Here is a 14,407-nt window from a genome sequence, read left to right on the forward strand (position 1 = left end):
ATCATCTTTATCATCATAGGAATTTTTGAACATTGCTAGAGAATCTAATAAGTGCTCAATAAATGTTCATCTGATCCACATGGCTTTGTTTTCCCTCCTTCTCCTCAATTCCTCTAAGTTCTCAGGCTGCCCAAGGTATCTCATCAGGAAGGAAAGCAATATGATAAGACATATATGTGTTTATCACTTTTTTCACTCCCAGGAATACTGAAGTTCTGAAAGAGCACTTCAAGGAGAAAGCAACGTTTATCGCAAATGAGAGAAATAGGGGTTTCTGGTATTACAGCAAGACACTGGGGAAGATCTTTCTGGACTATGAGTGTGAGAAAAGAAAAATAATCTCCACAGTGCTCCAAAATTCACACCAAAAGGTCTACCTCCTTACAGCAACAACCTGAACATTAACACACTAAAGCTTACAGAGATAATGTGGTAATAGGTGGAGGGGGGGGGCTTTTTCCTCTGTGGGATTCTTTTCACATGAAACTTTTCCCGGCTGAACTATCTAAAACTAAGTACAAATCATCATCATTTCCCCAGAAACATTTTAACTAAGTTAGTCTTGGACATTTGAGTAGAATTCTTTGCATTTGTCTTGTGTTCTTTGGTTTTGTTTCCTTTCACTTTTCTTTCACCAGAATTGGAGCTGGGCAGCTACCAGACAGAAAACGCTGACAGGAGTCTAGAAAGTTTCAAGAATAAGGAATTATATGAAGCTGAAATTTAGTATAATCCCTAAGAAAAATTCTAATCTCAGATGATACTTAGGGGCATCTGATCAAATTACCCTATAGACCCTCATATATCTGGGCTTAAATACTCTGGGTAGATTTCTCTGTAACAGGACATTTGTGGTACTCAACTTCAAAGGACATATATTTTTGCTTTCAAAACTACAAGTAGAAGAGGCTGACCCCATGTGCTACATTATAAATGAAGTGAAAATCTTGTATTTTTTAAAAATCATGATTTTCTGCTTATAGATGGTATCATTCTAGGTAATAAGAAAAGCTCCCTTCCCAAGTCAAAATGAAAATGTGAGAACATAATTCTTTGAAAGGCTACACCTTCTAGATCAAGTTGAAAACAGAGCAAATCTGTTCTCATAGCCTTGGTAATAATATTTGAACACACCTGATAATAAATTTGATCACATGAGTGAAATTAATTTCCATGGTCACATTTTAGGTTAAATGCATAAATATCTTTTTTCACCTCTACACCCATAATCAAAAAATTCCCATTTGATTACATAGCTTTATGAGTTATTATGCTATAATCATTAGTCCTGGATATTTACTTTACAACTAAAGTACTTATACTAAGAACACTCTGATTGTGATTATATCTTCATGTTTTTTGTTGTCATATAACAAGGGAAATTATGGATTTCATTAAACCACAATGCAATGATAAAAACATAGGACAAGGTGAAAGGTTTTTTTATTCTGCTGAAAACATATTTACTAGCAGCCCAAAGTCAAAAACATAAACTACCATCTTTTGGAAAGCACAAGGAACACAGGATCATAATTTTGTAAAATATAACTCTCAACATTGTTTTAGTCAACTGACGTATTTTTCTCTTATTGCAAAATGATCCACATGTGGTATACTTTGACATAAAATTTCAACAACCAAAGAGACATTTTTCTGTCCAATTTACTTTCTGTTTCACTCTTTTTACAATATTGCACATGTAATAATAATATAACTACTAGCTATTATCACTGTATTTTTATCCCTTTCACAGATAGAAATTCCTACTTTTACTACTTTTGATGTAAATTTCTATTCATATTACTTTGAGTGAAGAAACTTCAGAAAGGCAAGGTGTTAAAAGCATAGCTTACCAAATTTTTAAATGAACAAAAATTCATAGACATCAATGTGTGAACAGAGCAATAGTAGCTCATTACCCAGCTAACATTTTCTAGTAATAATAATGGTAATACAGGAATACCTCATTTTATTGCATTCACTTTACTGAGCTTCACTGATACTGTGTTTTTTATAAATTTGAAGGTTTGTGGAGACCCTGCAGTCAATGGTACCATGTTTCCAGCAGCACTTGCTCACATCATATGTCTGTGTCACATTTTGGTTATTCTCATAATATTTTAAACTTTTTCAATACTATTATATTTGTTATGGTGATCTGTGATCAGTGATCTTGGCTGTTACTATTGTAATTGTTTGGGGGTGCTATGAAATGCTCCCAAATAAGACAATGGGAGTTCCCTCTATGACACAACAGTTTAAGGATACAGTGTTGTCACTATGACAGCATGGTTTGTCTCCCCAGCCTGACACAGTGGGTTTAGGAACCAGTGTTGCTGCAACTATGGCATAGGTCGCAGCTATAGCTCAGATTTGATCCCTGGCCTGGGAATTTCCATATGCCATGGGTGCAGCTGGGGGGAAAGAAAGAAAAAAAAAAAAAGACAGCAAACTTAACTACTGTGTATATTTTGACTGCTCCCCTGAATGGTCATTCCTCCAACTTACTCCCTCTCCTCTGGCCTCCCTATTCTCTGAGACAGGACAATATTTAAATTAGGCCAATTAATAACTCTACAATGGCCCCTAAGTGTTCAAGTGAAAAAGACAAGTCACACATTTCTAGATTTAAAAGCTAGAAATGATTAAATTTAATCAGGAAGTCATGTAGGAAGATGAGATAAGCTAGGCCTTTTATACCAAACAGCTAGCTAAGTTGTTAATGAAAAGTTTTAGGAGGAAATTAAAAGTGCTACTCTAAAGAACACACAAATGATAAGAAAGTAAAACAGCCTTATTAATGATATGGAGAAAGTATGAGTGATCTGGATAGAAGATCAAGCCAGCCATAACATCCTCTTAAGTCAAAGCCTAACCCAGAACAAGGCCCTGACTCTCTTCAATTCTATGAAGGGTAAGAGGTAAGGAAGCTGCAAGAGAAAAGTTTGAAGCTAGCTGGAGTTGGTTCATGAGATTTAAGGACAGAAGCCATCTCCATAACATAAAAGTGCAAGGTGAGGCAGCAAGTGTTCTTGAAGAAGCTGCAGTGTTACCCAGAATACCTAGCTAAAATAATGACTGAAGGTGGCCATACCAAGCAACACATTTTCAGTGTAGACAAAACAGCCTTATACTAGAAGATGCCATCCAGGACATTAATAGCTAAAGAAGTCAATGCCTGACATCAAAACTTCAAAAGATAGGCTGACTCTCACAGCTGGTGACTGGAGGTTGCAGCCAGTACTCATTCCAAAAATCCTAGAACCCTTAAGAAATATGCTAAATCTACACTACCTATGCTCTACAATGAAATAACAAAAACTTGATGACCTATATCTGTTTACACCATGGTTTACGTGGATCACGGTTGAGATCTACTGCTCAGGAAAAAAAAAAAATCCTTTCATTGACAGTGTACCTGCTCAACCCAAAAGCTTTGATGGAGATGTACAATGAGATTAATGTTGTTTTCATGACTGCTAATAAAGCATCCATTCTGCAGCCCTCAGATGTAGGAGTAATTGTGATTTTCAAGTCCTGTTCAGAAATAAATTCCGAGAGCATACCTGCCATATATAGTGATTCCTGTGATAGATTTGAACAAAATAAACTAAGAAACTTCCAATAAAGGAGTCATCATTATAGATGCCATTAAAAACATTCCTGATTCACGGGGAAAGGGCAAAATATCAACATTAACAGGAGTTTGGAAGGAGTTGATTCCAATCCTCCTGGATGACTCTGAGGGGTTCCAAGACTTTAGTGGAGGAAGAACCTACAGATGTAGTGGAAATAGCAAGAGAACTAGAATTAGAAGTGGAGCCTGAAGGTGACTGAATTTCTGCAATCTTATGATAAAGTTTTAGAAGAATGAGAGTTTTATTCTTATGGATAAACAAAGAAACTGGTTTCTTGAGATGAAATCTCAGAATAATCCAGGTAAAGATGCCATGACAACTGTTGAAATGGCAACAAAGGATTTAGAATACAACATAAATTTAGTTGATGAAGTAGTTGGAGGGTTTGAGAGGATTGACTCCAATTTTGAAAGTTTTACTGTGGGTAAAATGCTACCAAGCATCATTGCATGCTACCAAGAAATCATTCATGAAAGACAGTCAATCAATACAAACTTTACCATAGTCTTATTCTAAGAAGTTGTCATAACCACCAACCTCCAGCAACCACCATCCTAATCAATCACAGCTATCAACACCAAGGCAAGACTTTCTACCAGTAAAAAGAGTACAAGTTGCTGAAGGCTCAAATAATGGTATCTTTTTAGCAATTAAGTATTTTTAAAATACGGTATGTACATTTTTTAGAAATAAATCTATCGAATACTTAATAGACTACAGTATAATGTAAACTTAACTTTTATATACACTGGGAAATCAAAAAATTTGTGCGACTCACTTTATTGTGATATACACTTTATTGCAGTGGTCTGGAAACGAACCCACAATATCTCCTAGGTATGCCTGTAATAATGCCACCATTTTCAATGGTCAAAATACTTTGATTAAAGTGACAGAAAACACTGACTTAACTTAAACCCAAAGGAAGAATTTGTTATAAGAATATAAAGATGTTTTATGAATCAAAAAGGAAATGAAACAAGAAATAGACATCAGGAACTAAAAAGTCCTCTCTTCTTGTAACTTATCTGCTTTATTTTTCTCTTGGAAGACTGTCTTCTCTGCTTCTCTGTCAACATACTAAGGAAAGCTACCTCTCAGCTCCCAAATTAAAAATACAGTTTTATCTGGTTTTTGGTCTCAGCTACTCATCAAAAGAATCTGATTTTATCAGGTGTGCATCCAGAGGTCAAAAGTTTGGGCCAAGGCTTGGGGGTTCTGTAATGTAAGTATGACTGCCAGCAAGCCCACCCCATGGGATGGATGGACTCGTGGGGGAGGAATGTTCTCAAAAAAGAATTGTTCAACAAGTTGAGCAGAAATCCCCCCAAGTAGTAACTCCTCTGTTTTATTCTCTTTAAAATTATTTCATTTACGCAATTTTATTTGATGAGAGCATCTAGTGCTTATCTTAGGCAGACTTACTTAGCTAGTAATAATAGTCATTATTAGAAAGCTAAGATGTCCCAAACTATTTTATTCATTCTGTCATTAACACCAACAAATATATAATTTATGCTAAATTTAGACCTTTCATCACTGGCTATAAAGTATATCCCAGATTAAGCTCAGATAATGCTAGTGAGGTTTTGATGAAAGAATGGCGTCTGAATACAAAATCATGCAAAACTTCATTAAAATACTTTAGGCAAAAATTGTCTATGAAAAACATCTCAATGAAAGGTCATTCTTGTTAAAATCTGGAAGGTCATATGGTCATACTCCATAACTTAGTCAAAGATAATGTTAGAGTTCTACTATATTGCATTATTTTATTTTTCTTTAATTTTTCCTGTAGTCTACAAATAACACATGCTGGAGAGGGTATGGAGAAAAGGGAATCCTCCTACACTGTTGGTGGGAATATAAACTGGTACAACCAAGGAGGAAAATAGCATGGAGGTTCCTCAAAAAACTAAATATATAACTACCATAGGACAAAAAGACAACTTACATAATGAGAGAAAACAGTTTCAAACGATGCAACTGACAAGGGCTTAATCTCCAGAATATGCAAACAACTTATACAACTTAACAGCAAAAAAGCCAACAACCCAATGGAAAAATGGGCAGAAGACCTGAATAGACATTTCTCCAAGGAAGATGTACAGATGGCCAACAGGCACATCAAAAAATGCTCCACATCACTGATTATTAGAGAAATGCAAATCAAAACTACCATGAGATACCACCTCACACCAGTCAGAATGGCCATCATTAATAAGTCCACAAATAACAAATGCTGGAGAGGTTGTGGAGAAAAAGGAACCCTCCTGCACTGTTGGTGGGCATGTAAGCTGGTACAACCACCATGGAGAACAGTATGGTGGTACCTTAGAAAACTACACATAGAACTACCATATGACCCAGCAATACCATTCTTGGGCATACACCCAGACAAAACTTTCCTTGAAAAAGACACATGAACCCGCATGCTCATTGCACTATTCACAATAGCCAAACATGGAAACAACCTAAATGTCCATTGGCAGATGATTGGATTAGGAAGACGTGGTACATATACACAATGGAATACTACTCCGCCATAAAAAAGAACACAATAATGCCATTTGCAGCACATGGATGGAACTAGAGACTCTCATACTGAGTGAAGTCAGTCAGAAAAGAGAAAGACAAATACCATATGATTTCACTTATATCTAGAATCTAATGTATGGTACAAATGAACCTTTCCACAGAAAAGAAAATCATGGACTTGGAGAACAGATTGTGGTTGCCAAGGGGAGGGGGAGGGAGTAGGAGGGACTGGAAATTTGGGGTTAATAGATGCAAACTATAGCCTTTGAAATGGATAAGCAACGAGATCCTGCTGTATAGCACTGAAACTATGTCTGGTCACTTGTGATAGAGCATGATAATGTGATAAAAAAGAATATATACATGTATGTGTGACTGGGTCACCTAGCCGTGCAGCAGAAAACTGACAGAAGACTGTAAATGAGCTATAAATAAAAATCATCACTGGGAGTTCCCATCGTGGTTCAGTGGTTAATGAATACAACTAGGAACCATGGGGTTGTGGGTTCGATCCCTGGCCTTACTCAGTGGGTTAAGGATCTGGCATTGCCATGAGCTGTGGTGCAGGTTGCAGACGTGGCTCGGATCCCACATTGCTGTGGCTCTGGTGTAGGACAGCGGCTACAGCTCCAATCAGACCCCTAGCCTGGGAACCTCCATATGCTGCAGAAGCGGCCCTAGAAATGGCAAAAAGGCAAAAAAAAAAAAAAAAAAAAAAAAAGATCATTATTTATCATTATTTAAAAAAAAAAAACTACCATAGGATCCAGCAATCCCACTCCTAGGTATCTATCCAGAGAAAACCACAATTTGAAAAGATACATGCACCCCAATGTTCACTGCAGCTCTGCTTACAAAAGGCAAGACATGGAAGCAAGCTAAATGTCCATCGACAGAGGAACAGATAAAGAAAACCTGGTACATATATACAATGGAATACTACTCAGCCACAAAAAAAGAATGAAAGAATGCCATTTACAGTAACATGGATGGACCTATAGATTATCATTATAATAAGTGAAGTTAGTCAGACGGTGAAAGGCAAACACCCTAATCATTTATATGAGGAATATTTTTAAAAGGATACAAATAAACTTATTTGCAGCACAGAGACAGACTCACAGACTTTGAAAACAAACTTATGGTTACCAAAGGGGACAGGTGGAGGGAAGGAATGGCCTGGGAGTTTGGGACTGGAATATGCACACTGCAGTATATGGAGTGACTGGCCAACAAGGACCTGCTGTACAGCATGGGGAACTCTACACAATATTTTGTAATAATCTATATGGGAAAAGAATCTGAAAAAGAATGGATGTGTGTATATTTACAGGTGAATCAAGGCTGTACAGCAGAAATTATTACAATGTTGGGAGTTTCCACTGTGGCTCAGAGGGTTAAGAACCCAACTAGGTATCCATGAGAATATGGGTTTGATCCCTGGCCTCGCTGAGTGGGCTGAGGATCCAGCGTTGCCATGAGCTGTGGTGTAGGTCTGAAACACAACTGGGATCCCGTGTTGCTGTGGTTGTGGTGCAGGCCAACGTCTGTAGCTCCAATTTGATCCCTAGCCTGGGAACTTTCATGTGCCACAGGTGAGGCTCTAAAAAGCAAAAAAAAAAAAAAAAAAAAAAAAAAAAAAGAAGAAGAAGAAATTAATACAACATTGTAAATCAATTTTACTTTTATACTTTAAAACTTCAAAAAATAAAGAAACTAGAATAATCAATGTAATATTCATGTGCAAACTTATTTATAACAGTTATTTGGGCAAATTAATGTCCAGGGGTACATTTTTTTCACCATGTAGCTATAATGGTTTTCAGAACAAATTTTAAAGATTCAGCCTCCTGGTTAGTGAAGAACATGTCTAGAGAAAATGACAGAGGTTTTAGGCCTGGAAAAGATGAAAGACTGTCTGCTTGGCACTCTGAAGATTGGTTATATCAGCCTGCAAACATCTTCTCACTATTTTAATCTCATACTATATAAAGTACTTTGGGATTCTTTGCCAGAAAAATAAAACCAAGTTAAACTGAAGGGATGACATAAGCTGAAACTCTTACTCTGGAAGCACCATAACTGACAGCTTTAGGAAAAATAAAATAAAATGTATCCTTCAAAACATTTTTTCCAAAGAGCAAGAAAAAAAGGGGGGGGTCAAAAAGTAAAATGTAAAACAGCTTCAAAATCTTCAAATACAAGTGTGTGTTCTCACTGCTCCTATAATTTCTGCTTCATAACATTCCCATAGTTTTTATTAATTTCTGGGTATATATAGTTATTTGTTTGCTGGACTGAAAGTTGTCCTCGGGTACCATGTCTCCTTCATGGTTACATTCCCCAAATTGGTAAACATAGCACTGTGCATGTAATCAGTATTTAGAAATGTTTCTTAAAATAAGGGAGTTCCCACAGTGGCTCAGCAGGTTAAGGACCGGAATTTGTCTCACCAAGGGTGCATGTTTGATCCCTGGCCTCACTCAGTAGGCTAAGGATCTGGCTTTGCTGCAAGCTGCAACATAGGTTGTAGGTCACAGATGCGGCTTGGATCTGGTGTTGCCATGGCTGTTGGGTAGGCCTCAGCTGCAGCTCTGCAGTCCCCTAGCCCAGGAACTTCCAAGGCTACAAGTGCAGCCCTACAAGAAAAAAAAGTTTCTTAAAATTAAAGAATGGCATGTTCTTTGGATATTTGCAAAATTCCTTTATTCATAATTCATAAAAAATGAAATGAATCTGACTACCATCCAATCTGAAGTTACTCTTTTTATACTCACCCTTCTCTTTATCCCTTTAGTCCCATTGCATCTTCTGCCTGCAATGCCCTTTCCTAGTCTTCCTAAATCCTATTCATTAGTCAAGGCCAATAGCAAGTAGCCCCTTCTCCATGAAGCCTTCTTTGATCTTCCCAGCTATAAATAATCTTTCCTTCTGTTAAAGTTCCACTTTACCTTAACTTTCCTTACATCCCTTGATTATACTATAGCCAATTGCCTTACATAAGTAATTACCTCCTAAGTAGGAGCAAGTACCCAGCCATTCCAGATAAAATATTTATTTGGTGACTACTTTCAAGCCTATGAAGTATAAGACTTATACAAGTCTTATACAATGAAGTATAAGACTTCTAATTCAGAATGATCCCACGCCATATTAATGATGATCTCCTCACTTGAGCCATCCTCTGAGAAGACAAAGAAGAACACCCCAAGGCAGCTTTGTAACCTCATGTATGACAACCTACTGTGTACTAACTGCATGCATTCTTTCAAAAGAAGAATATCTGAAGCTTCTCTGTTGGGAGGTTGTGACCCTCAGAATGAACCTAATAACATGTGTAGATTATGAGAGTCCTCTGAGTCTGAATATTTAAGAGAATCTAAAATGACCCTTGGTGGACAATTTCAATAAGGTTTCAAGTAATTTATTAAGAAAATTAAATGAATTAGTGCATGTAAAATTTTTACATGGTATCTGGCACATAGTAATAACTCAGTGAATGTTAGCTATTATTGCCAATGGTCAGAAACTGGCCAAGTAGAACCATGAATTTAGACATGTGTGATGTCATATCATTCCAGACTCTATTAGTATCTTACTAATACTCCTTAGTACCTCTTACATAAAATCAAATTCTTTATCTCCCTCCCTCTAAATCTGCTCTTAAAAATTGGTGTTTATATCAGGCGTGTACTTCAGTGCAAAATTAAGTGACTTTCTTACCTGATTGTGGATACACATGATAAGCCTGATCCACGTGTCTATTCCCAAACCTATTTGCTGCAGAACAAACGTTTTTGTCCCTCTAAAGTTCAGATGTTAAAGATCTACTTTGATGATATCTGGAGGGGGGACCAGACTTCCCTTGTGGCTCACAGCCTAACTACTGGGTGTTGCTTCTACGGTGGCTGTGGCTCGACCTGGGAGGTAGGACCTTTCAGGTCATGAGTGTAGAGCGTCCATGATGGGATTACTATCCTTATAAGGGGAAGAAGATAACCAATCCTTTCTATTTCCCCCACATTAGGATACAAAGAGAAGACAACCAACCGTCTGCAAACCAGGAAGAGGGCCTTCACGTAGAAGCCAACCATGCTGGCACCCTGATCCCAGATTTTCAGCCTCAAAAATTCTGAGAAATCAATCTCTGGTGTTTAAGCCACCTAGTCTATGTGCCGTCTGTTACAGCAGCCTGAACTAAGTCACTTAAATGCCAGGTATAACTCATTATAAGAGGTAAAGAAATGATGATGAACTATGAGTACAAGAAGTTGCTCCCTTCCAGGAAAACTAAGTAACATACTCTGGAAAAACCTGACAAAAAGGAAGGTCACTAAAAAAAATGTTTTGCCACTGATATAGCTTTAAGAAAAGTTTAAAATACTGGAGGGAAGAAAAAAACAGACCATGAGCTCAAATAGCTTCAGCATCTTTTAGTTCCTGTTCCACTTTAGAGACACCCAAACTGGAACTCAAAGTAAGCATGACATGGAATTCTAATCAGTAGACCCATATACCAAAAACAAAAACAAACAAAAATCTTGGCCCTACATCAAAAGACTTGCAAATATATACCAAAATTACAACTGACCCTTGAACATTGCAAGGGTTAAGGGTACCAGCCCTCTATACTGTTGAAAAATCCCTATACAACTAACTGTATGGTCAGCCCTCTATATCCAGGGTTCTGTACCCATGGATTCAGTCAACTTTGAATTGTTTAGCGCTCTGGTATTTACTGGAAAAAATAAACATATAAGTGGACCTGGGCAGTTCAAATCCATGTTGTTCAAGGGTTAAGTGTATTTAAGTTAAAACGAAACATTTCTATCTCCCTGTTTCTTTCTCTCTTCCTATGTATAAATAATTTTCATGACCTCAATAGAAGAGCTCTGCCTATGAGTACACCAAAAAGTTGCAGAGATTATGAGAAAACCACTCATAGAGTAAAATGGGAGAACAAAGAAAAGGGTAACCAATGACATAGGAAACAAGGTCAGTAAAGATATAGAGAAGGGGACATGAGCTGAATGGACCGACATTATGGGGGAAAGGCACTGGAGACAGAGAAAAATGTGAACAAAGATAGCAGAAACCCAATACCACCGGTTAAGGAAAAATAGAGCAAGGGGCTCAAAAGATAGACCAAAGAAACAGGTAGGGTCTGGAGTCCCCTTGTAGCACAGCAGGTTCAGGATCCAGTGTTGTCACCACACTGGCCAGGGTCATTGCCGTGATGCGGGTTTAATCTCTGGCCTCAGAATTTCCACATGCCACCAGTGCAGTGAAAGGAAGGGAAGAAGGGAGGAGGGAGGAAGGAAGGAAGAGAAAGGTAGGTGCTGGATCTTCCAGACCTGATAAGCCAGAATATAGGTAGACTTTGAGATAAACAAGGAGCAAACAAAGGATTTTAAGCAGCAGGATATAATAATTGGATGTGTATGCTCCAAAGATCATTGTAGAACCAGCAGTAAGGTGATTTAGGGATATGGAGAACATTAGATTGGGGGTTTGGGGAGTAGAAATCACTCCAAGAGTGCAAGCCAGAAATGAGAGCCTAAAAAGAAATGAAAATGAAAAACATTATGAAAGTAAAATCAAGATTTGGCCAGGAAATTCTTAGCCATGGCGTTCTAAGGAGAGAAAGGGTTTCAAGAAAATGCTTCCGTGTGTTGCTTTCAGGTAGCTCTGGAGATTATAGACGGATTATTCTCCCAGTTTAAATGAAGAAAAGGAAAATTCACAGACGAATAAATTAACTCAGGTCATTGTGATCCCGAGCTTCAGGTAAGACAGAAAACAGAAATGTCCAATAATTGATTGGATATCCAAAACCAGATCTCCATCTCCCGTCTGGGCTGGAGCCTAGTACTTTACAAGATATTTGAAGCGTAAGAGTAGATGGTATTACTGAGGATGCCCAGTGGAGGTGAGAATGGGACCAGGGGCAGAAACCCTAATGACACCCGCCCCCATGCCAGAGTACGGCAGGAAAAGGACAAGAGAGCAGGACAAGAGAGCGAGACGGCTGGTATGCAGGGCAAGCGCACCTAGGACAGGGGGCCAGACTGGCTGCGCTGAGAGGCTTTCACGTGGAGGCGTCACAACAACCGGGTCACAGAGCTTTGGGAAGGTTGATAACATTCCACCTAATTGAGCAATTTCGAAATTACCAGAACCCTCTGCGGGCCAAGGATTGGTTTCCTCAGAGCAGGGGGTGCAGAGAGGGAACAGAAATCCCAGTCAGGGAGTGCGCGGACCCCACACAGCCTCTTGACGCCCGGTCAGGCTATTCCGCCCCTATAGCAAACCACATCTCACGCCCCGCAACTGGCCCTCAACTTCCAGAACCTCAGACCCAGGAGTACCACCCCACTGAGCTTAGGACGCGCCCCTACCCCACGCCAGCAAACCTCCAAGCCCTCGGACACCCGGTCAAACCACCGCTCCTCTACGCCCTCCCTGAGCTCACATGAAAAAGCCAAGCACTTCTTCCGTGCTCCCAAAGTTTCCTCTGTACCTTATAAGGTTTTGTATTATTGGTACTGCGTCTGGCCCCAAACAAAAAGCAAGCCAGACCAAAAAGTCGAGGGAAGCTGAGGGTCGAGGGAGGAGACGCCTCCACAGGCCAGTGGTAACAGAGAACTACGACTCCCATGAGGCAATGGGGCCCCCGCACCCAACTCCCAGCTTCCTCTGCGAGGCGCAAGACAGTCTAGATGGACAGTGGGAGCTCTGAGTCGGGTCAGAACGTGCCCCCGAGCTGTGAAGTGGCCTTTCGGGATGGCAGAGTCCGGGAAGGTACCTGAAGCCCTGATGGAGCGGCCGGACGTGGCCCGCGGCCTGGAGAATTTGCCTGTGAGCGTTTGGCCGTCAGGGGCGGGGCCAGAGCCCTTCCAGGTACGGGGTAGGGTCTGGGGCTGGGCCTGGGCAGCAGGAAGGCTGAGCCCGGCGCCCCCTGACCCCCAAGAGCCGGCTGGCACTTTTTTGTAGAGGGCGGGGATGGGAGCTCGCGAGAGCTGCGTGCGCAGCCCTGGGGGGCGGGGTTAGCGCCGGTTCAGATAGAGTGAGAAAGGTTGGGCAGCGCGTTAGGTGACTAGGTGCGCAGTTACTGCCTGTGGTCCTATTTCAGTGGATGAATATCATGTTTATCGCTGTTTCTCCAATTTCTTGACCTTTTTTCTTCCCCGATCGCAGAGCTGCCTGCGCGCAGGAATAGCTCTTAAATTCACAGGTTTCGGCCTTTTTCTCTTAACCCTGGCAATGAGCTTAAGAGAGTCTTGGAGGCCCATAGTCTAGTAATTCTCTGAAGGCAAAACCTGAGGTTTCCTGAGGTTACTTGCAAAGAGCCATGAGAGCCTGTATTTTTGTCTTGGTTCTGTCCCCAGAACTCGCTGAAACATCCAGGGCAAATTTACTTGCCTCTCTGGTCGCAGGTGTATTGTCTGTAAGATGAGGCATAGGGCCTATCAACAGATCGTAGCCTAGTGTCATGTTTAAAAACGTAGCCCTTAGAGGCAGACTTAGTTGAGGTTCCCTTATGCTGTGAGCTGTTTGGCAAATATAAACTAGGCTGAGCTAAGCCTTAGATTCCTCCCGTGGGCTGTTAAAATAATAATACCTCTCTCCAGATTGCTTTAAGAATTACAAGTAAAATACAGGTCCTGGTTTGCTGAAAGAACTCAATCAATGTTCACTACTTTTATTACCTCAAAGCACTCTCTGCTCCAGCACTCTCACCCCTTTGAGCTTGGCCTTTATGTAGCTTAAGGAACAAGGAATGACCAAAAAAAAAAAAAAAAAAACACCAAAAAAACAAAACAAAACAAAAAACAAGGATGTTGGAGTGGAAAGAACCCTAGACTTGGAGGTAAGAGAGCTAGGTTCAAAGCTTAGCCATCTTAGCCACTTTTCAGAGCCTGAGTTTCTTCATCTGCACAATGAAAATAATTAAAAATTTATAGCCCTTATCACATACATTGTCAGTACTGAGCTCTGTCTTTACTATGGTTGTTATAAGAATCAAGTAAGACAGTAGATTCAATAGCAGCTTCCAAAGAACAGAGCATGATAGTAATGCCAGAAATGGTTATTTTTCCTCCAACTACATTAGGCAGTTTGTATTAATAATATAGTTGGCTAGTGGCATATTAAACACTGACCTCTAAAAACTTATTCAATACCAGACATTGATGAAGCCCTGGTGAAAAACACTGACATGTTTTCTTTCT

The 14,407-nt window shown here is 39.7% G+C and overlaps 1 protein-coding gene and 1 long non-coding RNA gene across 19 annotated transcripts in view; one reads left to right on the plus strand and one right to left on the minus strand.

Annotated features, from left to right (window-relative positions):
- LOC106505658 (uncharacterized) overlaps positions 1-14,407 on the minus strand; it is a 1,202,834-nt gene that overhangs the window by 1,160,959 nt on the left and 27,468 nt on the right. For 7 of the 16 annotated variants that reach the window (XR_014823614.1, XR_014823617.1, XR_014823626.1 and 4 more), the window contains exon 1: positions 12,697-12,815. The exons of 4 other annotated variants lie outside the window; for them this stretch is intronic. This is a non-coding gene — a long non-coding RNA (uncharacterized LOC106505658). Of the gene's footprint in view, positions 1-12,696; positions 12,816-12,981; positions 13,166-14,407 lie in introns of those variants that run through there. 5 more of the 16 variants (XR_014823631.1, XR_014823633.1, XR_014823628.1 and 2 more) reach the window with 1 other exon arrangement.
- The window catches only part of LOC100514009 (histone-lysine N-methyltransferase SETMAR), a 73,615-nt gene continuing 72,096 nt past the window's right edge, over positions 12,889-14,407 (plus strand). For all 3 annotated transcript variants that reach the window (XM_084986793.1, XM_084986792.1, NM_001435156.1), the window contains exon 1: positions 12,889-13,076. In XM_084986793.1, the coding sequence (XP_084842919.1) occupies positions 12,960-13,076 (117 nt within the window). In that variant the 5' untranslated portion in view covers positions 12,889-12,959. The remainder of the gene's footprint in view (positions 13,077-14,407) is intronic.

Source organism: Sus scrofa, chromosome 13 (assembly GCF_054392235.1).
Source record: "Sus scrofa isolate SSC_HxYL_T2T_F1_AM1 chromosome 13, Sscrofa_HxYL_maternal_Yorkshire_Landrace_v2.0, whole genome shotgun sequence".
Classification (NCBI taxonomy): Eukaryota; Metazoa; Chordata; class Mammalia; order Artiodactyla; family Suidae; genus Sus; species Sus scrofa.